The 24,981-nt window shown below is 39.8% G+C and overlaps 1 protein-coding gene across 1 annotated transcript in view; it reads right to left on the minus strand.

The window, feature by feature from the left end:
* Nucleotides 1-24,981, minus strand: part of epha3 (eph receptor A3) — a 111,517-nt gene that overhangs the window by 71,760 nt on the left and 14,776 nt on the right. The window contains exon 2 of the mRNA XM_085919961.1: nt 24,628-24,731. Within this exon, the coding sequence (XP_085776087.1) occupies nt 24,628-24,631 (4 nt within the window). The 5' untranslated portion in view covers nt 24,632-24,731. The remainder of the gene's footprint in view (nt 1-24,627; nt 24,732-24,981) is intronic.

The following is a 24,981-nucleotide window of genomic DNA, read 5'->3' on the forward strand; positions in this document are numbered from 1 at the left end:
AATATTTGGGCTGTGGACTCTTAGACGCAAACAGAGTTATCTCCAGCTCATGCATGTGGCCAGCGGCAAAGTTCTGAGGATTTAATGCAGCGCTGACCGTACAAACAAGCCAATAGACTGGAGACCTCATCAGCACTTGTGTACTTAGTGCTTGAATGTATGTGCAAATATAATGTTAAGCACATCACATATTGTTATTCCCTTCCGTTATCTTCACTTCTTTCAGCTATCTCCATCATACAGACGTCCCGTGACCCTGTGGGTCAAAAAAAAAAAAAAAGGCGGTATCCTCCCCCTTATTGGGCTTGTGTTGGAGAACCCCAAGGGTCTTTACTTGGGCCACAATGATTCAGATTAAAATAAAAAATGCAAACCCCTCCATCGTCCATGATATATATTAAAATATATGGACAGTGGTACTTAATTCAATGAATAGTAAACCCTGATAAAGAGAAAAGAACCTCATTCCACGATGAATTGGAGTCAAGAGGCCAAAATTGTTTCCGAATTGCTTGATGGTATCATTTTGGAAACAAGAAATGTTAGTTGTTCAATCTTTTGTACAATACTATGGTTTTAGTACACTTCATTATTTCCTTCGGCAAAGTTGATATTTGACTGTGGATTTATTGTGCCACCTTTTGTTTGAAATAGCCAATTTTCTTCCTATTTTTGGGAGGTAGTGGGGCTTAAGTCTACCTTGCATTTGAGGCTTCGATAAATGGAACTTTCGTGCATGAGGACCAAAAGAAAAGTGAAAAACATTCTGTAAACAAACTTTTTAGCTCCCAGATCCTTGGAAGCAAATCAACTAAATGAACGAAACGAATCCAAGACAGTTGGTGATAACATTTCAAGCTTCAGACGTTCCAACTTGGAACAGATTGTTCCACTACAGGAAGGCACACGGACTAACAGCCTTCAGGTGTAAGCCCTCCTTTCAGAGGGCCTGGAAAGAAAACCGAGGAGTCTGTGAACACGGTTTCCTCTGCCATCAAAGGTCCAGTGTAGCAAAGTGGAGGAAACTATCAGGAAGAGGTCTGTCAAATCGAAAGCCACAACATAATCACAGGACGACTTTCTGACAGTCGACCCAAAGGTTGACAACTTCAAGCAGCTTAAGAATCAGTTTAGACTCCAAAGGCAAGACTTGGCTGCAAACTGGGAATTTGCCAGGATGAGTGGCGGCAGGAAGAGTATTGATAAAATGCCTATTAAGAAAAATGGGCTTGTTGGGGTCAAAAAGCTTGCGTATGGAAGACTTTAATTAAGGATGAAGAAATTTATGGGTCTCTATGTAACCTCTTAGTGGCAACAAAACACACAGTCACTTGCATATTGTAGAATACGTAGATAAGTAGGACTAAAATAAACAAGGTTCATAGTTTATTATTTCAAAAACCTCTGATGTTTTTTGTATATATTACAACAGCTGTATGCGCATTGAAATAAGACTTTCAGGTACATTAGTCACACTGACATTTATCACTAATGTGAAATTTGTTGGGCATCATTGGTCAAATCTCCTCACTAACCAGGATTGGCATCCAGTTAATCCATCTATTGTTATTCATTACCTCTGTCTGTTATCGCAGCTTCATCTGTGACCTTTGACTTTTCTGTCTAGATGAATTAGATCATTGACTCAGATTCACCTGCCCCACCTCTAAGGTCAAGGTCATTAAATAGCATTTTGATTCTAATTTCCAGAAATACATAAATAAGTAATCATATGAAACACAGAGATGCAAAGCTTTTTCACAAACGTATTTTTGAAAAGGATCACATCTGGGTGATTCACTTCCATACCCCACAGAGATACTTTAGCTAAATTAATCAATTGGTGAAACATTGCCCAGCATCAATCAGTAAAATAATTTCATCCTTTCATCAAGAATTTTTTTCACCGTGTTTCTCTCAACTATTTCCAATTCCACCTCCTTTATCTGTTGGCCGTGCGTGTGAATGGTGGCGATAACTCAGAGAGATGGAGTGAGAGCGAGAAAGAAAAAAACCAAAGGGCTCCAGACTGTGCATGAATTGTAAAGTGAAATACCCACCTGATGTTCAGAGAACCATTTGGTTTTCGAATTAAGCTGATAGAAATGGAATATATAATGAGGTTATATTTAGAGCTTAATAACATGACTGGCCAGAGTAATGAAAAAGTAAAAGTGGATATTCATTACCAGCTGTATTATGATTTATTATAACTGCTCAAAATTAAATAGTTTTTCTCTTAGACAATGGATTTCGTCCAATCAGCTATTTTCCAGTTGACTATTAATGCGGCCTCTTGTGTGACAAAGAAAATCGTAGTGAGAGACTTTTTTTTATTCTACATCACAATCAGGAGATCCATGACTTGTATTTTAGTGTTAATTTGCACAATGTTATGACTCAAATGTATAAATTTATGTTATATTGATTTGAGAACCTCATCACCTCGTCAATGTACGCCAAGTTCCCTGTGAAATAAGGCAGGTAATGGCAATGACCCTGATATGCTTGCTGCCACGGCAATACTTCATTTAAGATGTGCACTTTGCAAGGTAAACAGAGTTTTAAGAGATCCTAAATGAGGTAATCCCACCGAGGCCTTCTCTTGCTCCAGGCTGGGTTTTGAATACGAAAACTGTTACACACCCTCTTTTATGTTAATCTGCTCCTCCGGCATGGAAATAAGAACCACATGTCTGCAAGAAAGTGCTTCAGAGTGCATTGACAGACTGGTCTTTCATTGAGTGGATGCTGCGTGTCCTGGCAGGGACAGCATCACATTCAAAGGGAGCAGTTGTAACTGGAATTAGGTTAAGCAGATACTTTATTGATCCAGAAGGAAATTCTGGAATGACGGGAAGAATACAAACTACATTTCAGCAAGGCTGCTATTACACAGATGTGATTTTCAAATGTCCTAAATGTTGAAAAGGATCTTATTGGGAAGCTATGCACAAATGCGGCTGCTCACTGCTTGTGCCGTATGTTTATTGCTCATTGTTTGCTGTTTGGAGAGAAAACAAAAGTAAGGGAAATGGTGCTAGCAAACAGAAGAGCTTGATTGGCAAATATTGTTCTCTACACATATGACTGTTTCCAACACTGACCATTGAAGCATTTCCTGATTTGACTCAAAGCATTCCAAACACCGCTAGGTCAAAGTTGCAAAGATGTAAAGACAATATAGTCTCCAAAGAGAAATTATCATGAGGCCCATATTCAGACACAGAGCTTTTGACTAACCCACTCAATAGAAAGCACATGGGCAATATAACCACCATCCAATGAAGAAAAGTAAACATGTCACTGACTATTTCAGCAGAGTATTTTATAAACATACTACTTCCTGGGTGTAGCGTGCCAGGCAAACGTGAGTATCGAGAAGTCGTCAAAGTGATCAAAAGGTGTTGAGGTCATCTGTTACTACAGCCAATTGGTGTTGCTTTCATGCTTTTTTAAATCTAATTTAATTGGGCAATTCACAAAAGTGGCACTGCTACTGCCGGCCCCACATAACTCATTCACTGCCACCACAGTTCAATTGGATCTTTGACTTCTATAGCCGTGAATGGCAGTGAATGACATAAACATCAACATATGGCAAAACCCTGTCAGATGCATGTAAAAATTTGTCACTTCCATGTTTCTGATTGCATAGTCCACTTTTAAACCGATCTTTTACTTTGGAAATGAACAGTCTGATCATTTGGCAGGGATTTATCAGCGTGGGGCAGCATGCTTTGTTTATACCTTTATCTTGGATGTTACGAGGACAACTGATAAGAGGGAATGTGGTCCACCTACCCATTCCGAAACGGACGACTCTAAAATAAATAGCTGAATTGAGGACAAAAACTATTGCCGGTTCATCTTCATATGACAGAACTACATATTCAAAACTGCATCACCACATTATTATTCGACTACAATGCTGAAGTAGCGCTTAGTATTTTATAGGGTTCATTCCTAGCTGATCTTGATTAGAAAAATGTTAAGTGTTTCAAAGAGACATTTGGTTTGGGTTTATTTAGAACAGCCTGTTTATCTTTGAGCACTTTGTAGTATTCATCCATCAATTTATTACCGTTCATCCCATTTAGGGGTCTGGAGATTGTCCCAGCTGACTTTTGGGTGAAAAGTTCACATTAAATTGGATGTAGTGAACGTACTTTTTCGTGTTTATTCCTTCACCCTTCCTTTTCTCCCTGTTTTCTATTCATCGCTTAAAGTCATGGTGTTTTATTTTTGTTATAAGGACAGTTCTCTTTACTTAATAAACTCCTCCCTCTTCCAAGTCACGTCATCTCTATCACCCTTCGCCTCGCCAAGCTTCGTCCGTCCATCACACAGCAGCTCTTCCTTCCGCTCAACTTATCGATTTCCCGTCGAGCTGCCCGTTAAGACGTACCCCTGTTCAACAATCTCTAAGCTCTTAGACGTGTTATTGTGATTAAATCCATAGTGCTGTTTACTTTGTTGACACCACATTCTCTAAGTTATCCATCTTGTGCTGGAAAACAAAGAGGAATTCACTCGGTATAATTGAAAGATCTTCTGGAAGTGCTCCGGGGTTCTTATGAGTCTGCTATTTGCAACTCATGGGCCGTTAGACTATTTCCTTTACACATCTATTATAGGTAATAAATGTGCAAAAAGTCATCTATATGCATTCCATGGCCATGAACATATTTCAGAAGCTAAACAATAGGTCATTATAGTCTGTAATGCAGTCTTGTAATTTTAAAGACTTTTCACACAGCACTTGGTTTTCTTGGAGTTGGCCGCGGGCAAGCGAGCAAGAACGAAAGAGAACCCAGTGCAAGCCTGCCCGTACTTGGAAATGTGAAATATAAATGGATAAGTAAATAAGACACAACACACCAACTAACAATGGCTATAATGTGTTAGAGCAAAAAAACGCACACGCTAGTTGGGATGGTAGTAAATCAGGCCCTAAGTGGGCAACGTACATATGTAAACCATTTCACAGAAGCAATACCTTGGGAAATATCTCTCACTCCAAACCACACTACGGTCCAGTTTCCAGCAGATTCATTCAAGGAGAAATGAAAACACAACTGCTACCCTTACTAATTGGGTCATATTTCATCTCACACACAAAGCTTACCTAATGATATTGAAACGCATGCAAGAGTGTAATGTTTTCATTGTAACTTAGTCCTCTAAGCACCAACGTGAGCTTAAATGTAGTTAAATGTGCTCCAAAACAACTTAATTTCAAAATAAATATCTTAAATCTGTGCCATAGTTGGTGGGAAAGTTGCATTTGAATGAAGAGAGCTTATTCTTTGACGCTATTTCTGTCCATCATTTATATCTATTTATATATTTACACAGATTGTGTGTTTTAAAGAGAGAAAGAGAGCCTGGCCAGTGGATCAACAACAGAGGGTGTCACTGAATGGCTTACTGTTAGTTTTCCTTCCTAATGCCCGCATTTACCTTTTTGAGCCGATAATTTCCACCCGCCACACACACATACTGACAGAAAACCACCTGCATGAAAATGGTAGCAAGCAAAGGCAAGTTTATTGGTCTAAGGTCTGATGAGGTAATTTGCAGTACTTTGAATGAGCCATTAAGTGCAGACAGAAAGAGGAACAATTAAGAATGAAAACCATAAGAATAACTTTCAAAAGGTATAATGCACCAAGAGACACAAACATGAGGCAGGATTTGGTGGATCAACTGCTTTAAGCGAAATAATACCAAAAGTACAAAAATGGTGACGGTCAGCATGAGGCCCTTTTGGTGCTTTTTAAAAGACATTATCAAATGTTGTTTTTCAACCGGTCCCAACACTGACTGTGTTTGTAAACACTTAAGCAAACTCCTGCAAATAAGGTCGGCTTCTGTAAACACTTTGCATGTACAAGAGCCACCAAATTCCCATTAACCATGCAAATCCAATGTGAGTGTCGATTGTCTGCATGAAAGAATGAAGCCGGAAGTCCAAACTAGCATCTAGCTTCCCCCTTCACCCTCACTTTGTTGCTGTTTATCTTCTGTTCTCATCTCAAGCTCATCTCCAACATTGTGAGTGCATTTTGGGCAACATTTGCTCTCATTGCTGCCATGACTAACATTTTATCTGAGTTCCCTCATTGTCTCCGCCCACAATGCGCCCATAACATAATGAACTGTTAAGATGGCTCAGGTGCTGTTCTACCAGCGCATACTGAGAAACAGGAATTTGGTGAGTATGCACTTAACAATGTCTCACAGACACACACACACACACACACACACACACACACACACACACACACACACACAGCACACACACACATTGAAAGCACATTCACGCTGCCTACCAAATCGTTGGATTTGCATCTCATTTTACTGTGTGTGTGTGCGTGTGTGGTGTGAGCACTCGGTTTAGTGTGTGGGATTTTTTTACATACTTTTGTGAATACCTTGGTGTCACACAATGGCCTCCCTTGCTCTCCGCAAACGCTCGTACTATTGCAATAGGGAGCAGATTTAGATGCGCGGTGACAGCTTAATAAACTGGATGTCTTTGGGTGCCTCCATCTGCAAGGGGAGGTGTCTGGGTGAGATGCTCACGATGCATCAATAGGAGGGAGGATCTTTCTCTGTTGGGGCTACTGACTGCACAATGCTCACAGTGGCTGACCTACAAAATGGTGGTCAAGATAGGGCCCTATGTTTTAGGCTTGAAAGGGAGGAGAGGTCTGATTAGTGGGTTAGGAAGAGTTCAGTGGCTCTGTAAGACCGGCTGACTGCGGATTTGAATAGGCCTGCTGGTATGGTAAACAAGCTGAATAGCAAGGGGAGCGAGGCGATAGCTCAAGGTGGGAGGGGAAACGCTTGTTCGGGTTCAGGGAACCCTTGCAGGCGTAATGTAAGGGCCATGGGTCCTGTCGGTCAGGATCCCTGCAAAGATGTTAAACTCATCCTAATCCACGGATGACCTCTTGATCTCTATGATCATTTATATTAAAATTATTAGTGTTGCTGCTTCCCAAGATCATTTTATCTCATCAAGGACTGCTGTTTTTTTTCTTTTGAAAAAAGTCTTTTTGCTTAATTACAAGCAGTCTCATGATTGTTTTCTCTGCAGCTGCCCTGCTCATTTTCCTTTCCTCCACTTGCTCTCCCCTTTAGCGAATAAGCCCAGTGATCATTCACTGCAGTCTAAACAGTGTTGCTTCATCCGTGCTGTTTTATATCCCCTCTAACCATTTTACCAGATCCTCTTTTCCCATCCAAGAGCCATTCTTTGAGTTCAGTGCTAGTCCTCTGAGCTCAATCACCGCGCTGTGCTCCGGTGTCCAGCAATTATGCTAATGCACAGCGGCGTCCCTGTATGTTTAGCCACAGGCTAGAGGTAACGGACCATTCCCCATTCATCCGCTTAACCCCAATCTAATGCCCCATTAGAGCCACAATGCTATAGTTTGAATGCTAAGGGGGACTTCTTTTCCCCCAAAGTCAGCTCGTAATGCTCTCTGTCTCTGAGAATATAAGTAATATAAGTAAATTGGTCACAACATAAGACAAAACTTTTCTACAGCTTAAAAAATATCGTAATTTCATAATTAGAAATCGTATTCATCTCATAGTACTATCTCTATATGAGGTCATATAGCTTGCAGAAGACTCCAAAGATGCATGCCTGGAACATTTGCCAAACAATTTGAGAGGATAGCTTCAGTCTTTGGGGAGTCCAACGTGGACATCTTTTAATGAGACCGTCCGGGTCTGTTTTTGCTTAATATCCTTGAATGCTACCTAACACTGTGACAACAATCTGGTGATGCCTTGGAATTTTTTAACAACGATCGTCATTATTAGATTCCTCTAGATATTTTCATTCCGATTGAGAAAGACTTGAGTCATTAAATTAAAATGGTGACGATATTTGTTTGGTGCAAAAGAATTGCCTGGGAATTGCTTTTCTGTTATGGGAAGCCCTCAACCCCAAAATAAATCAGCCCATCTTTTTACTAGCCATATTGTCTGAGAATATAGTGCGAATTTTCAATCAATTACAGGAAATATAAAATAACTACATTTAAAAGAGTTAAAACTGTAACTCACGCAGGAGTTTAGTGTCTGCATTTGTTGGTTCCTAACTCAAAGAGCAGCTGCAACTTTCATTTCCTAAAATGATGCATTTCATTTGCTCTTTGATGCTTAGCCTAGGTATCAGCTTGATGTTGAAAAAAATTACCCGTATTTTTGCAAATCCAGCTACCTAGCCCGTTATGCAATGCTCGCTTCTTCAGGGTTCATTGGGGTAAAGCTGAACTCACTCAAATGAGCGTAGGTGTTGTGTGCATACTTGAAACACGATTTATTTAGCATGCCATGCACACGGCTGTGGTGGGTGGCAATCTGGATGGAAGGACTTGGAAAGCGAACTCCACAATACCGAGTAAACCTTCTCATTCTGTGGACCCAAAAACAGATATCCGTGTGTGTGTGTGTGTGTGTGTGTGTGTGTGTGTGTGTGTGTGTGTGTGTGTGTGTGTGTGTGTGTGTGTGTGTGTGTGTGTGTTAAGGGGGGGAACACAGCACGGGGGAGATTCAAGACAATCCTTTTTGCTTTGTGTTTGGCAACAGATTTCCAGATCCACACACACAACGAAGACAAGGCACACTTTAGTCATTGAAACATAGCATGAGTGTCTAGACACACATATGCAATACAGATAAACCACACGCACACTGCAGAGAAACTGGACCACCGTCCAATAGCTTCTAAAATGGTTTGAAAATGTCAGAGAGAAAGATTTGGATGATTGCAGCTGTATCGTTTGTTTTAATTATTGTGATTATAATTGCATGATTGTCTCCAAATGTTTTTTTTTTTTTTACTCATAAGTATTTTTTTAACTGCTGGATGAGGTTACAATAAAGTTAATCACTGTATAAAACAACATTTAAATTGTCTGAATTATTCACCTTTGTTACAAGTATAATTATAGAAACCATTATACAGTAGAACCTAAACACATTAAATACTCATGATTAACAATGTCAACAAACTGTTTTTTATTTATGTCCAATACATATTGTTCTCTTTTAACAATAAGATACTTTTATTGTCTACTCCATTTTTTGTGTGTGAGCCTTAATTTTAGCTCCAAAGGAAATGTGAAAATAACGACCGGTCATTAACAAATATTTTATGAATTAAAACCTTTTGCTACTAGAACCGGCATTTCAATGTTTAATACCGTCTTGGCTCTTGATGTATATTTTTTTATCTGCAATGTTTGCTTAGGGAATTTCCCATTGCGTGATATCCTAACAGATAAGACATACAGTACGCTGTGTTGCAATATTTCAGAAGTCCACTCAAGAATCACTTGGCAGCTGTGCGGAAACATTCGGTCTCTTTGCAGCCTTCTGTTCTGCCTGCCAAAATATATGCTGTGTTTATAAGAGCAGCTTAAACATACAGTCATCAATTAGCCACTTCAGACTCCCATATCCCCCTGGCTGTCTCCTTCAGAAAGGTATTGTGTGCTTACGCACACACACATTCAGAGTTTCGACTAACGCAAGCATAAATGCAAGTCCTCACAAGGACAATGAAGTTGTTTTTGACCATTTCCTGTCGTAGTCAGCAGGTAAAAATGAATATTCTCTCTTGTCATATTACCCTTGAGGAAGAAGCGATATGGGGGTATTTCGGTTTTGACTGGAAACATTTGACCTCCCTGTATGGTCCACTCAGAACACATACGTATTTGTGTAGCTCTTTTGAATGGGAATTACAATTCGTGTCAGAATATTTTGCCACTGAGAATAAATGTTTCAAACAATTCCATAACAAATAGATTGAATTTTATGAATTCTATATGTGTAGACTGCATCGTCGCACTCAGGATGTATTGTGGATATCAGCCCATCAAAGTTTTGAGCTAGATTGAGGCCTGTTGGAATACCGTGACATCTAAAAAGATTCATGGCGGGCCAATGTAAGATTTATGCAGAAAACACACAACGGTTGGTAGCCATTTGCATCTGTAGAACACAATTCAGAGTGAATCATGTCTACAGTGCCACCCGCATACCACCCCCCTCAACCCAATATAAAGAACACAACACAGAGAACCAAAGGCATTTGTCTTTCTCCGTTTCTCGACTTCCATTTGTTCCTCCCCGCCCTCATTCTTGAAAGGGACCACTACAAGTGTCGTGGTGACAGGTGGTAACTATCCATCACTCCTGATAGTAGGGAGCAAAGCCACCCATTTTACAACACTGCAAAAATGCGGGTGGGCTAAACGATCAGCACAATTAGTCTTGTACTGCTGAAAGGATCACAAATGTGTCTAAATGGAGGTGAGACTACAATTCATGCACTGGCCTCATCTTTTAGTAACCTTGTTTAAATATAACTCAGTGAGTCATAGGTCATCTTGGAATCAACCTCAAATGCTCTTTGCATTTTTTAAAAGAGTTCCAATGTGACAAGACAGCCATCATCTGATTTTGTATTGAGTTTCTCAGCAACTCCTTTGGAAAGTATGGAAAAAAGAAAGTGGAAAGTACAACCCAATCATGAGAAGGGTCCCTCTGATCAACGTGACTGTGTGAATGGATCACAAAGGAAAAGATGATCAACTAACTGAACGCTAATGAAATTCTCCAGTCGCAGTGGTTGGAGTGGGAGAAGTGTTGCGGTCAGCAGGGGAAGTTTTTTTTATTATTTATGAGCTGTCACAAGTTGCACACATTTACATAAGCACACACTTTCTTGTATATCACTTTGGCTGCCTTCATTTACCTTGTTTGTAAAGTGTGGCATTTTGTCGACCTCATCTTTCTTGTGTTTGTGTGTACTTAGCAGAGTCAAGAAATGAAAGAACAATAGTGCTGTCCTAAAGACACACAACACCATTTTTAATATTTCTCACAATTAATTTTGTGAAGAATAAATATATTCTTAGTTATTATGTTTATTGTCAAGGTTGTTCCCCAAGGTATTCAGATGAAAACAGCTTCACTTTTAATCATCTCTTCTGCTGTCTGACATTTTCTCAGCTGGCAAAGATGGGAACAATCCAGGTTCTTACTTCCAGGGAGGTGAGCCAGTACAAAGAAACAAGAATTACTAAGCTTCTCTCTGGAGACAATGACAAAAGAATACAAAGATTTCCAAAATCAGATGCAATCCTAGTCTGTATAGATTTGCACCAAAATGGCAATGACTGGTCAATTTGTTTGCCCATGAACAATCAGATTGGTTTCGAAGAGGTGCATTCATTAAATCATGATTGTAGCAGGTGTTATATCAAATGACGGATAGTAACGTGGGGGACCTCCACCGCATCATCATTTGGATTATAACGCTCATCTGCACATAAGCCTTATTAGATATATGACCTCTGTAATGTCACCAGTGGTTACACAGCTGTGGATATGCTCACCGTAGTCCCTCAAGGTTCACACATTTGACAGAAACGATGTGACATTTCCACTTCTTCTCTACTGGTAGTTCATCTGAACATTAGGCTTTATTTTATCTGCCTTAGACAGGTCGGTGTGTGTTTGCCTGGGTCTTAGTGAGAACAGACAGTTTGGCCCCAAAGTCATTGATTTGGTCCAGCCAGACCTGACCTTCTGATATCTTACAAGCCAACCAAATCAGCAGGGCGGCTCCACTGATCTCAGACACACAATCGCTCTCTATCACACACACGCCACAAACAATCCATCGATCAGCGCTCTTAAGATGACAGATACATTGACAGTTATCAGCAGTGGAGTGAAGATAGACATTCTGAAAAGCAAACTGGGGATCTCTGTGAGATCGACATGATGCATGATGGCAAGTGAAAATATGAAAACACATGAACAAAAGTATATATGGCATCGGGGTTTTGATTATTTTCTGGCATATCTGAAAGCACGTGTATTTCTTTTAGAAATATGTGACCTTGACTTAGATAATTATGGAAATAATCCAGTTTTAATGCCCTTTTGTGATTGAGTTTTGACACAAAACACAATTCTTACTTTCCTTCAGAATCCTTAATCAAGGGTATTATTATTTTTCTTTTATTATCCCAGCTTCAGACATTCCTTAAGGATAATCCGTTGATATTGAGCAACAGGAGGTCCGCATTTAAACATTTCAAGGTGACTTAAGCCTTCCATATGGTCACTTTCCCATAAAGGGACCTTAGTAGCTCCACTGAGGTCTTGTTTCTCCCAATTTGTCCCAATTTGTCTGGAATGTTGGAAAAATTGTAAATGTATTTTTTGACGCAGTAATTCAGCATTCACCAGGAAAGTGTGAGTTAAGTCCACACACTTGATTTTCTTTTTTTTTTTTTTTTTTTTTTTTAAATCATCTTGTAGTATAATTCAGCCCATGTCAGCAAAGTCAACAGTCTGTGTCTCTGTCATTTATTTTAGCCCGGAGCTGTCTTCTTAACCTCTCCGGTTTAACCTTGACGTGGTATCATACTTCAGCCACCACCGGGCAAACACAGACAAATGCAATTCATCACAGTTTAATAGTTGTCAATATCCCTTTTAATCTCTAATGTACTTCCATCCAACTTGTTATTGGCATTCTCAAGTGAACAGCAAAAGTGCAATCAATAGAAACAGAGGAATTGGACATGCATTCCTGTGTTGAGAGCCCAGCAGATGTGCACAAACATGCTCCATATGGTAAGAATGATCAACTTGAGAGAGAGAGAGAGAGAGAAAGAGAGAAAGAGAGAAAGAGAGAGAGAGAAAGAGAGAAAGAGAGAAAGAGAGAAAGAGAGAAAGAGAGAGAGAAAGAGAGAGAGAAAGAGAGAAAGAGAGAAAAAGAGAGAGAGAGAGAGAGAGAGAGAGAGGGGGGGGGGTCACTGTTTGCCTACTATCACCTTGTTTGGACTGGATTCTAACAATCACATTGATCTCAGCTTCACCAGGACAGTTAAATAAGCGTACGGCCCGACTCACATTTGTTCGGTGTTACCTCTTCATGCGGAGATTCCCCATTCCATGCTGTCCAAATATTTAGGTGAGCTTTAAGATAACGGCTGATTTAAAAAATGCTGGTCTGAGTTGAAGAGTGTCTATTTTATTTGGGAGTTACGATATTGACCAGAGATGGTGAAAAGGCTAATGCTGACATCATGGATGAGTCAAATGAGGTGTTTCCGTTTTGGTGTTGCTCCTCCAGCTAATGTGGACATGGACACATCCATGGTAATTGAACAGAGTCATTTTAAGCAGCATTATTTTACATTTTTGTGGACTTTTCTTTCTTTAAATTCCCCTAATAACGCCTACTGTCTATTTTTTTCCCCACTGCAGTACAATTGTTTTGCCACAATTATGCACATACATTTCCAAATGCATGTTAATGCATATTTTAAGCATTTTCGTTTCTACTTGTATGTACAATCAATTGTCTTTTTTTTTGCCATGTGTGACAAAAAAAAAAAAATCTGAACAGCAGGAGGAAAACTCAACATAGATACAGTTTGTGATTTGTGAAAAGCCCCATCAATATTAAAGACCACATATTGATGACAGTCATCAGAATGATAATAACATAAACCGTGCTTTCATCACCAATCTAGCTAGCGTAGATGTGTCCAAAGCCACATTTTGCCTGGATGAGAGTAATATAAACAGCAATCTGACATTTTTGCTGTGAGTAAGGAATAACACACTTTGGACAAAGTGCTTATGGAGCATTTTAGGATTTTGACAGCTTCAAAAATCTTCCAGCACACGCTCTCTCTCCAGACAAGACAAAGACATGATTTATTTTGTTCTTGATATTCAGACTTGATTTGCGTGCTTGTATGAGATGTGTGCGGTGGGTTTGTCTGTCTGCTGCCTGCCAATGTTTGTCCTCCATAACTGCCAAGGCACTACCATGATGTCAGCCAAGGTATTGGAAGCAAAATCCCATAAATCCATTTCAGTGTTTTCATCCAGAGGAGAAAAAAAAAGGTTGCAGGGGTATGTGGAAATCTCAGCGTGTCCTTAATCAACTGTAGCCTTGCCGAGCTCATCGTTCTCAGCCTTGAGAACGATTGTCATCTTCCAAATGAGGATGTGTAGTAACAATACCTGACATCATGACATGACTTCTTATGTCTAGATGGAAACACACCACAAATTGTTGTCAAAAGGTGGAAGGCAGCCATTTTGGGTCTGAGTAAGTTTGAATTTACTAATTGGAATGTGTTGCGAGATCCTCGCTTCCCTTCAAGCTATCGGGTCTTTTCATGTTTATATAATACATATGCATGGGATAGATTAATCGTAGCCAGATACTCGATTGCACCTACTGTAATGTTGAAAAAGTTAATGTATACCCCAAATGGCTTAGGGACATGCACGGGCTTGTTCACGACTGTTGAGTCCTCTGGATGATGAGCAAACACGGTGGCACTGGTGTGAAAGCATGTCATCTTTGGGCCTCTAGCCGAAAAGTGTTGACGTCTGCCAGCATCATCAGAATCAGAGCAGATCCCTGAAGACGATCTGGCAGCAATCGTAGTGAGTAACCCCCCTCTCTTTCCTCATCTGAACCAGCAATAATATGATGCCGGATTAATTTTTTGTTCCACTCTGTAAGCTATGAAGGAGAAGAAAAAAATGCTTAGTGTCCAAAAATAATGAAACGTTCCGTGACACGTCCTTATCGGCCAAAACGAAGAGGGAATAAAAAAAAAATCACATTATCTTCAAAAGGGGTTTAAATGCCTGCCCGCTGGTTTGCTCCCCACCTCAAGCTGCACAGGGAATATCAACTGAGAGACAGTAATTCGCTGAAGCGCTTAATATTCCGTTCTCAGCTATGTAATATGCAGATTTATGGGGGTCATTCGGAAGTCATATGGAAAAAAATCTTAAACTTAATTTAAGAGGCAGTTTAAGAATTTTCCAAGAAAATTGCTCGGTTATGGATCGGCTTGATTAAAAGTCAAAGTGACTCCTTGAGAAGGCCCACTGGTCCCTGCTGCCCTGACACAAGAAGACCTCTGCACATTTAGTTGGCCTGGACCAGATTCAACATTACACCTGCCATATAACTAACGACAACGGAAGCACGGTTAAAATAATGGTGATGGACTGTCAGCTAGTCCTAAAACAGCGGCGATGAACTGTAATTTAGCAATGTCAGAAATGCTTACAATAACAATGACAGACTGACAGATTGACGATTGATAGACCGGCAAAGTTTATCGAATTGCCCACCTCTCCTCATTAATTTAATGCAGTTCAATCTACAAATGAGGTGGCGGGCCGTCTGATATGAAGACAATCTCCAACTGAACAAATATCAAACACTGTCCATTTCTACATGTGGAGATGACACAAAACCTGTAGATTAATGATCAGTCACAGCATTTTGATCTATGTCAACAATAAGTAAATCCATGCAAGTGAACATGTTTCACATGCCTGCTGTACAAAATCCCATCTCACTACCCAGATGACAGCAACAGAAATGCAATTATATGCCAGCTTTGTACGTGTGATCTGTGGCCTATTAAAAAGGATAGGCCTGTTAGAGATCCTGGTGCCTCTGAGAATGGGATATTGATCTATCTCCAGTGGCTCCAGATGTGTCATTGTGTTGTGGCTGCACGCTCTATAAAATCCATTCCGATATCACATGTCCGGTAACAACCCGGGATTGTTGTCCCGACGAAGGCTCGACTTTTGCTGAAAAAGCAGCAATGAATGCCAAACTATGGGCCTTGCTAATCGCCACCAAAGTGGAAGACTTAACATTTGTAGATGGACAGGGCTGATAGAGCCATCATGAAGCTATTAACCTCCAAACAAACTGCCGAGAGTCCGGCAGATGGCAGGGATGATGGCGAGCATGCTGCCAGCTTTGGTTGTGAGAAAAGCAGAATCATGTAGTCATGAATGTAGTCAGCCTCTGAGTCAACGGTTCGAAGAAGTAATGTGCACGTTTTTATTTGAAGAGCAGGAAGGAAGTCAATTGTTTATAAAGCACTACTTCTCATAAGCAAACAGTGTGGGAGACAGACTTCGTTTTATGTCATGATGTTTGCCTGGAAGTGATGTGAAAAATAAATAGAACAAAAGAAAGACGGTGAAGAATCATGCCAATGAGTGTCCAGTGTCACAAGTTCAACTTAAGAACATCCTCTGTTGTTGGTCATGCTTTGTGATCTGTACATGAATCAACTGTGGCCTCAGACAATCCCGTTGAACTTGGATGGCTGTATTCTTGAGGTTGTCAGAGATTAATCTCCAACATGACCAAGATGGAATTTTCTGATACGTCCAAGAGGTGAGAAAGACTTGACTCACTTGAGTTGAGTTTGCTCTTCTTGGGTGCAGATCAGTTTTTGATGAATGCCGTCTATTTCATTGCTTATAGTATAACTTTTTTTTGGAGAGACTGCTCTTGGACCTTTGTGCCTCAATTCTTCTTTTGCAGCTCTTCCCGGAGCGATCACATTTCCTTTTCCCATTGCAGATTCCATTTCAGGCTTGTTGGGTGATTTGTGGTGGGTTTCTTGAGAGTGTGACCAATCCAACCCTCATTCTCTTTCTAATTTATACTGTATGTACTTTTTTATGGGTGCACATTGTTCACTTAGTCTTTTTGATGCAAGTGTTGATGAATGATTGCAGCCCTTGTGTTCTCCAAGTTTTGCATCCATACGGGAATCAGCGTATTTCCCTTGGTATTCAAGATACGGAGAGATTTTCCACTTCCATCTTTTGAAGTGTTTTAATTTGAGTGACTGTTGGAAAATTCTCATAAAGTTAATAAAACTCCCTTTTACGTTTTAAACTCTGATTATAATTCTAATCTCCGAAAAACACATTTGTAGAAAACACAATGTGTCAATTGTGTTGCCAGACAAGCCTCATAATCTTCTTTTTATCATTTCTATGCTCTGTATCATGGAATCTGCTAATTGCAGTTCCGTACTGGTTGTTCTGGTTGCATATTTTGCTATTCTTCTCGTGTTTTTGCTTACTCTGACTTTTCTTTCCAAACCAGAAAATTAAATCCTGAGTCCATCGTTTATCCCCTAACACTGTCTTCTTCAAACACAGAATTTGTGTCTTTATGCCCGTGCAAGGAAAATACACACAAATGGAGTGTGCAAAAGTAATAAGAGGTAATGAGTTTGGGGTCCGGCATGCTGAGGGTCATTGTCGGGGGATTGTGGCAAGCAAATATGATATTGACTTGCGCAAGGAGATTAAGACTGAGGAAGAGGAGTGGGTGTGAGAGATAAAGCGAGCTGGCGGCAGCAGATGAGTTTGCTTGAACCTGGAGGTTAATCTTAAAAGGCAGATACAAAGCACTGGAGGGTGATTAGAAAACAAAGCATGGAGGAAGAAGATGGTTGCCTGATATTTCCTGAGGTACCACCACAAAATATGTCATAATTTATTCATCACAAATTGGCAGCTTCGCTTGTCAATAGAGAGCTTTAATAGCCTATTAAATGAGGACGTCAATGTGTAAGAATAAAAGATATAATAAAAAAAATGAAAAGATTTCATTCCCATTAAATTTTTACTGCAGTCAAATGTTAGCTGTATCTCAAAGACAAACTAAAATAGTACTGCAACACTTAGCTCAAGTGCCTCATGGCAAAAAAAAATCCCAAGTTTAATTCTAGTCCAGGGCCCGAAGAAAGAGAATCATGACTGATATTAAATATAGTTGGCAGATTTTCGACGGGTCCAAAAGTCAGACTCAGTTCAAAATCAAGAAAAATGTGATAGAACCAAAATCTGCCTTGTCTATTTAAAACCACACATCATATCGACATACTCTTAGATTGCACCTCAAATACCGTCACGGTGACATGACGGTGAACTGTGCCACATCTTCTCACAGCTCATAATTGCTCCCCACTTGCCTTTAATTAAAATACATAATCCCATTAACAAGCAGAAATAGGATTAATACCCTCTCTGACTCCAGCTGCTGTTCTGTGATGAGTGTGCATGCGGGAGCGTGTGAGAGGTCTTTCGAGAACTCCGACGTGTCTGCTCCCCTGACTCCGAGATATCAGAGGCACCAGAGGCTTGATGTGGGTGAGAAGGAGAGAGCATGGGAGACGGTAAAGGATGCAAACAGACAGAACAAATGTCTCGTGGAAGAGGACAGGTCATTAGATCAATAATCTTATCGAACATGTTTCTCCAGTTGTAACGAATATTATCACCGTCAACATTCTTTCAATTAAGAGTTCTTTTCTTCTCTGGTGACATGATGAAGTCACAAAGTATTGCACAACACTCCACTTAAACCAATCAATAAGTGCCCCAATGGATTATTTAATGATGATTACCACTCTATTTCGAGAACGGCTACTGCATTCAACAAAATGTAAGTCTCGCATCTAACCCAGCCAAACCCACTTTGTGCTTATAATAGCACAGAGTAGAGGTGGTCGCCTCACTTCAAAACGTTTGTTCACATCTCGCTTTGGGGCCTTTCTGGGAGTTGTATTTGGCTGGATTCCAAGCATTTTCTTTGACTAAAGCTGGGATTCCATATCTGGAGTTGGCTGCCAGATGCTGCATACTAGACAACTAACCTTTGACGTTTGGTTATATTTGAAAAAAATCAGATACCTAAACAGTCCGTCATTAGTTCTGTGCACCTCAAGCCGATCTACTTTGCTCAAGGACACTTTTGTCCAAATTTCCAACAAGCTATTCTCAGATCCTGAGGTCATTAAGGCCTGGAATACTGCTATCCACCCTGACATATATAATGAGAGACACGTGATACGAAAAAAAAAAATAATAATAATATGGTTTCTTTTCCCGTGAGCCATCTTCCCTCAGTGCCAAGCTAAAGGTGAGAAACAATGACCGTGAAAGGATGACATGCCAACACAACACTTCTATTGTAGCGGCAACAAAAGCTGCCGCTGAGCCACAAGGATAAGAGGACACGACAACCGGGGAGCGTTCAATGTTCCAGAGTCGATTAGGTTGTTGTTGCCTCACAGCGGAGACTCCCGACATTTGTTTTTGTCCTTCAACATACCTTGCACAAGCTGCCATCCATCCGTTTCCTCATCTCTGCTTTGTCATTGTCAAATCAGTTACCAGTCTATCTCAGTGGCAAAAAAAAAAAAAAGGCTTGCAATCTGTGCCATGTGTGATGTGTATCCACGTAAGTTCTTGTTTTTGGTCATTGCGATTTTCAGGTCGGCCTCAGTTTAATGTGGTCTTAACCTGAAACATTTTGTGGTGAGAAATTAACAATAGTTTCTGATACTTATTTAATATTCTTTCCTGCTAATATAAAATGAAATGCATAATTTGGTGGAACCTATCTTGACATTCCTGAAATGCAGAATAGATTGAAGTGACCTTGCGTACTTCTTTCACTGGTCAGTATTCCAGCAGTGCACTCTTGCTGCCTGTCACGTGTGTATGTGCGTGTGTGTGTGTATGTGTCAGGGTTTGAGCCAGTGAGTGTTGGGTTCAGAGGACTTGTCTCTGTTGGCCTCCCTCCAACAAGACAATCAAGTGACAAGGCGAAAGCATGGAGCCACACCACATTTATTCAGGTTTAATTTGAAAACAAGATGCGCAGGTTTTTCACCATCAATACTGGAATTTAGATTTTTCAGAATTTGAGAGACATTCATTTTCTCAATTCTAGTAGTTTAAGATTTCATTCAGAATGGAAAGGAAAGCTGATCAATTGCATCATCTTGTTTCCATCTCACTTGGCTTTTAGACACAGCACAATCTATGTCTACAATAAAAAATATTGTATCCCAATGTAATAAATAGTTTCTGGGTGTTAGTTTTCCAATTGATGTTGGAAATAATCACGCTGAGATTACATTTAGCCTAAACTGCTTACTCTGCTTGGAAAGTTTGGCAAAATATTGTATTTTGATTTCACAACATTTTTAGCGAAGCATCTCCGCAGGATGTCTGGAAAAGTGTGTTGCAACACGACTCTTCATTACTTTTTTGGAAGCTTACTTTGGAAGGAACTCACAAAAATGTAGCAAAAGAGGGGGCGGGCGACTAGTGATGTCATTTGTGCTTGACTTTTTGTATAAAATGCCAGTCAGTTCTCCAGAGTCTCATTGAAATTGCATTAGTAGTGTGCACCCCCCCATTTACAGATGTGGAATAAAGATAAATCAAATGAGTTTTCACTGTAGTACTGTTCACCAAAGCCATACATTAATTATACTTTTACCATATGAAGATTGATCTCACCCATAAACTGGAGAACAAACAGACCAGTGTTTTTCCCCTCCCTAAACTTGCACTTCAACAACCCTACTCAACGACATTTTGGCTAACTATATTTCTCTGCTGTGAGGGAGATAACGGACATAAAGCAAATGTTTGGATGTAGAGCAGAAAATGAAATGTATACGGCCTTAGCATAGAAACACGCCCGGCATTTCATAACAGCTCATGCATAACACATAAGTTTTGCATATGCGCAGCACAAACAATCAGGCAGGAGCATATACTGAAGCTTCCAATTTCCATTTTCTTGACAACACAACAAACAGGCTATACCGTATATGTTATACGTGTCTAAGCTTTTAAGTTCAAATGTTCATGTCAGAACGACTGCCCCGTACAGTGACAAGTTTAATTTCAGCCATCTCGTCTCTCGATGGACCAAAGCACAAGTCCACAGATTCGATTCAACACATGCTTGTCAAGTTGACATATACTGACGTGTCATCAGAGGGAGGATTAGGATTTAGTGGACTCAAGCCTGAGGGTTCTCGCACCATTGCAAGCGCATCATATGGGACTTGATTTAAAAAAAGATGGAAAATGGTTAATCATATAAAAAAGCTCGGCTAAAGTATTTTTGCGACTCACTCTAAGAAACAACAATGACAACAAACAGAGGCCACAGAGAGGTCACCTGGGCCCAGTGGAGTTTAAGTTTGTGTGAGAGGACACAAACTGCTTGACAGTCATTAAAAGTGAGAAAACTTCAAAGAGAAAGTTGAAAAAAAAAAGATAATTATGAAACTTTGAGCTAAATTTTGTCCCATTTTTCCGCGATCCAGAACCGTCCTCCCCCGCCTCCCTGTCCTCGGGTTCACCTCGGCGGCTTGTTTTTGCCAAGCTGTCCTCCTCGTTACCTAGCTAATCCCAACCACTGTCAAGATTTAAATGCTGCTTTCAGCGTGTGCCATATTTTCTGCATTCAGCATCATTTCCCTGAGCCTGAGAGACAAGGAGAGAGTGGGAGGAACATCAGACGAGATAAAGAGACACACTCCACGGATTACACACACATACACACATCTATCTGCCAATACAAATGCAGGAACACATTGTATTAGCCTCTGTTTAATTAGCCCGGTGATTTTATCAGGGTGATCAGGAGTTCAACACTGTAAAGTTTCTTGGAGATAAAACAGAGTTTGTGTGTACCAGAACTAATGAATACCGAGTAGCGTTCAAAAGAGTAGGAGGAAGAATTGAAGGCGAGGAAAAGAGCAAGACGAGAGGGTGCTTTGGTTTAATTGCTCACCTGATACTTTGACTTCTTTCCTTATCATTCTCTTTCATCTATTGCAGCCGATGAGAAAATTGCCTCTGACAGCTACATCCTACCAAGACATACTTTATTTGCTACGATCCAGTTGAGTGTTGAGAGCTTGACAGTTGACAGTTTATATTTGTCTGTACAAAAAAAACAATTATCTCAACCTCTGCAGTGTCCGTAAATTATCAAGTAAAACGGAACACGCACCATCAATGATTCATTTTAATAACAAGCAGAAATATTTTTTTGAAATCTTACAATGCAGCCAGGCAAGGGTAAAAATGTAAAGTAAAAGTGTACCATTGCGGTGTAGAAAAAAATAACAAGCCAGAAAAGACTCTTAATTAAGCAATCAATCTCATCATCGAGCTACGTTTGCAGGCTTTGGGTGGAAACCAAAAGAGTGAGCTCACTGCTTCAAGAGGCCTAAATCCTTCATCAGCTGACACATCTGGAGGCAGTCGAGTGCTCACTGTTTCAAAACTGAAAGGAACCAGCCGCCATATACGGAGTTAGTTACAGGTTAGATCAAGATGCTGCTCTGCTCTCTTCAGTTGACATACTCAGTAGCTGCCAACAAATGGAAATTCAGTTCAGAGCATTTATGGGACAATGAACACCCTTACTGGCCTGCAAGTTGGATCATTCCCTGTAAAGTAATCATTTCCAATTAAGGTAATGTCAAGGGAGTGTCTTCTTACTACAAGCGAACCCGTCTGTATTATTCTTCATCATCACCACCACTTAAAAATGCATTGTTGTTCCACGTCAGAAGTTTAGTGGAGATTCCTCGATCGTATTTTATTGGGGCATGGGATGTTTCGGGTAATGTCTTGGCTATGCAATTGGATTCCACCCTTGATTCTTGAAGAAGTTCTGAGACAACAGGTAAGCTTGAGATATGGCGTGGAAATGAGAAGTAACTGAAATCTTCTCAACAATAATTTGCTACCCAGGTAGGTGGTGACGTATCAGCAGATTTAAGTCAATAAGATGGAAAACTTTGTCTTCAAATGAGAGCAAGGACTGGTCCATTTCACAAGATCAATTTACTACTCTAAGACTTCACCGTTCTTTTTCTTGGCCTGTTCCAATCAGCTCTTTACCAGATGGATTTATGAAACACGCAATGTGGTGCATAAAGTTAGTGCAATGTCGTCCCCAACTAGAATTACTGCAATGGCTAAGCCTCTCCAGTAAAACTTTCCATGATGTGAGTCAGTTTGTTCAATATACCGAGGTAAAAAGACGTCAGGAAAGTTGAAACCTGAGAGGAACAAAGAAGTGGGCCATTTTGAATAAATATTTTCACAATAACCTAATTTACATTGGAAACTGTGCATCGGTGTCTTTTAAAGTGCAATAGACCGTAGAGAAAAGATGTGAGATGATTTTGAGTAAAAAAAATAAAATAAAAAATAAAACATTTGGGAAAATCTTGATTAGCAGTTCACAAAAAGAGTCCTGAAAGCTTGAGATTCAATTCAGAGGGAGAACTGGCACAAGAAGAGAGATGGGAGAAGTAGGAGAGATTCAGCCAACATGCACCATCTGCTTCCAGCATTCATGCAATACACACACACAGGCATGTTTCTACTTTTTTATTATTTTTACATGTTGTGATTGTGAGCTTTTGTTGAATGCCATATGTACATAACTTCCAACTACATATACATATATGGAAGAGGAGTTAGCTGACACCATGACTCTGTTGTGTGTCAAGAAAGGTTGTTTGAAGGTAGAGGATAGATTAACAAACTTCAAAGCAACACTTATTTCTAAGCTGCCTGATGCAAAATCCGCTTCATATAAATGGACAGCTAGCACTCAAAAAAATGTGAGCCCAACGCTGAGGACAATTGACTGCACTCAGTGTGCTAATTTTATTTAGGGAAGTGTCAACTTCAATGCATCTGATGCAGTTTTGTATGGCCTTGTGGGATATTATTCAAGTTTATATAGTGTATGTTGTTATTTTCCCCCATAATGTCCCCACTTAGATTGTGTTTATTTTATGGGTTAGTTTCAAGTCCTGTACAATACTCAAATAAAACCCATTCCTGAGCCTATCAAAATTATTGAAATGTTGATCCTCTGTTGGCTAAGGGTTGAACACTAATGGAATTGTTGGTAAAGTTTCCCCCAAATTTTTCTCAATTTTAAGTGCCTTTATCAAGGGCAAAAGTACAGTTTGTGTGTTAGTTGGCAATATTATGCAATTTCATGCAAGGCATAATCAGAATGTTTTCCTACCATATTGGACTGAATATAAAATCTCCACCAGGTCTTAAACATTTGCTACCGCTCATATCAGTGAGTGTCTATAACAAGAGGTGGAGCGTAAATCTTGACACCGATTTTCATCTGGGTGCAAAGAAACGTCATGCCATAAAAGTCTTCATATGCATTACAAATTACAACTTGATCTGATGAGATTTGACAGAGATAAAAGTGTCTAAACGTCTTCGATGTACTTTTCTATGTTACATATAAATTGCTGCCAAATGTGAAATCTGGATCAGATCTGAAGAAAACTTGGCTTGACATCACAGCTTCTGACCCCGCATACAAAAGACACATTCTTTTCAAAAGACAGATGTTTGTTTTCTTCGCCCTTTACGTGAGACAGTTTTCTATCATCCAGATTCAAAATCTGCGAGGTTTGACGTTCAGCTTTCATTTTATTTTCTATTAGTGTTAGCATCAGCATGAATCCCTTTTGAAAATAATAATACTGCAGTTAGCAAATTAAGTATCATTACTTTACAATCTTTATAATGATCCAATTAGACGGCAGATTTAAAAAGTCTACACAGCCTGGGGGGGTGATATTCATTCCCATATTTATGCAAGAAAGGGGGAATAAAAGAAATACCGTTTTTTTTAACTTCATTGGGGCTTAATTATAATTAGATAATTATTTGAGTGGAATTTACGACAGCACAAGGAAACCTACGTGTCTGTTTTGCTTAAATATGGACGCGCAGGGGTGGTGAATTAATTTAATATTTAACTTAAGTGCTGAGAAAGACATGAACACAAAATGGCATACAGAACTGCAGTCATTTACTTAAAAATAGAAAAAAAAGTACTCATCTGGTTAATGTGAGAAGGTGTTGTGGTCAGTTGACTGATTCGCTTGCAAGGTGGGCCGCAGCTGTAGCTTCGGTAGCCAAGACAAACCTTCAAAAATCATCTGCAAAAGTAGATTTTTATGTAAATTAGAAACAAGTTAAAGAGATGTGGAAATTTGCTGCGTGTGTGCTAAATTCCCATCTGCAGAGCCCCAAATTTTGTATGCGATGGATTTTTATTACAAAAAATAACCTTTGCTGATAGTAGATTAATTAACTGACACAGGGAGTACATTCTTTTTGAAAAGACATGACCTTAACATAAAGTCAGCTGTTCCAAAATGGCCAGGATGAAGCAAGCTTGATGTTGAC

Source organism: Syngnathus leptorhynchus, chromosome 9, assembly GCF_054491065.1.
Source record: "Syngnathus leptorhynchus isolate UIUO chromosome 9, UIUO_Slep, whole genome shotgun sequence".
NCBI classification, from domain to species: Eukaryota; Metazoa; Chordata; class Actinopteri; order Syngnathiformes; family Syngnathidae; genus Syngnathus; species Syngnathus leptorhynchus.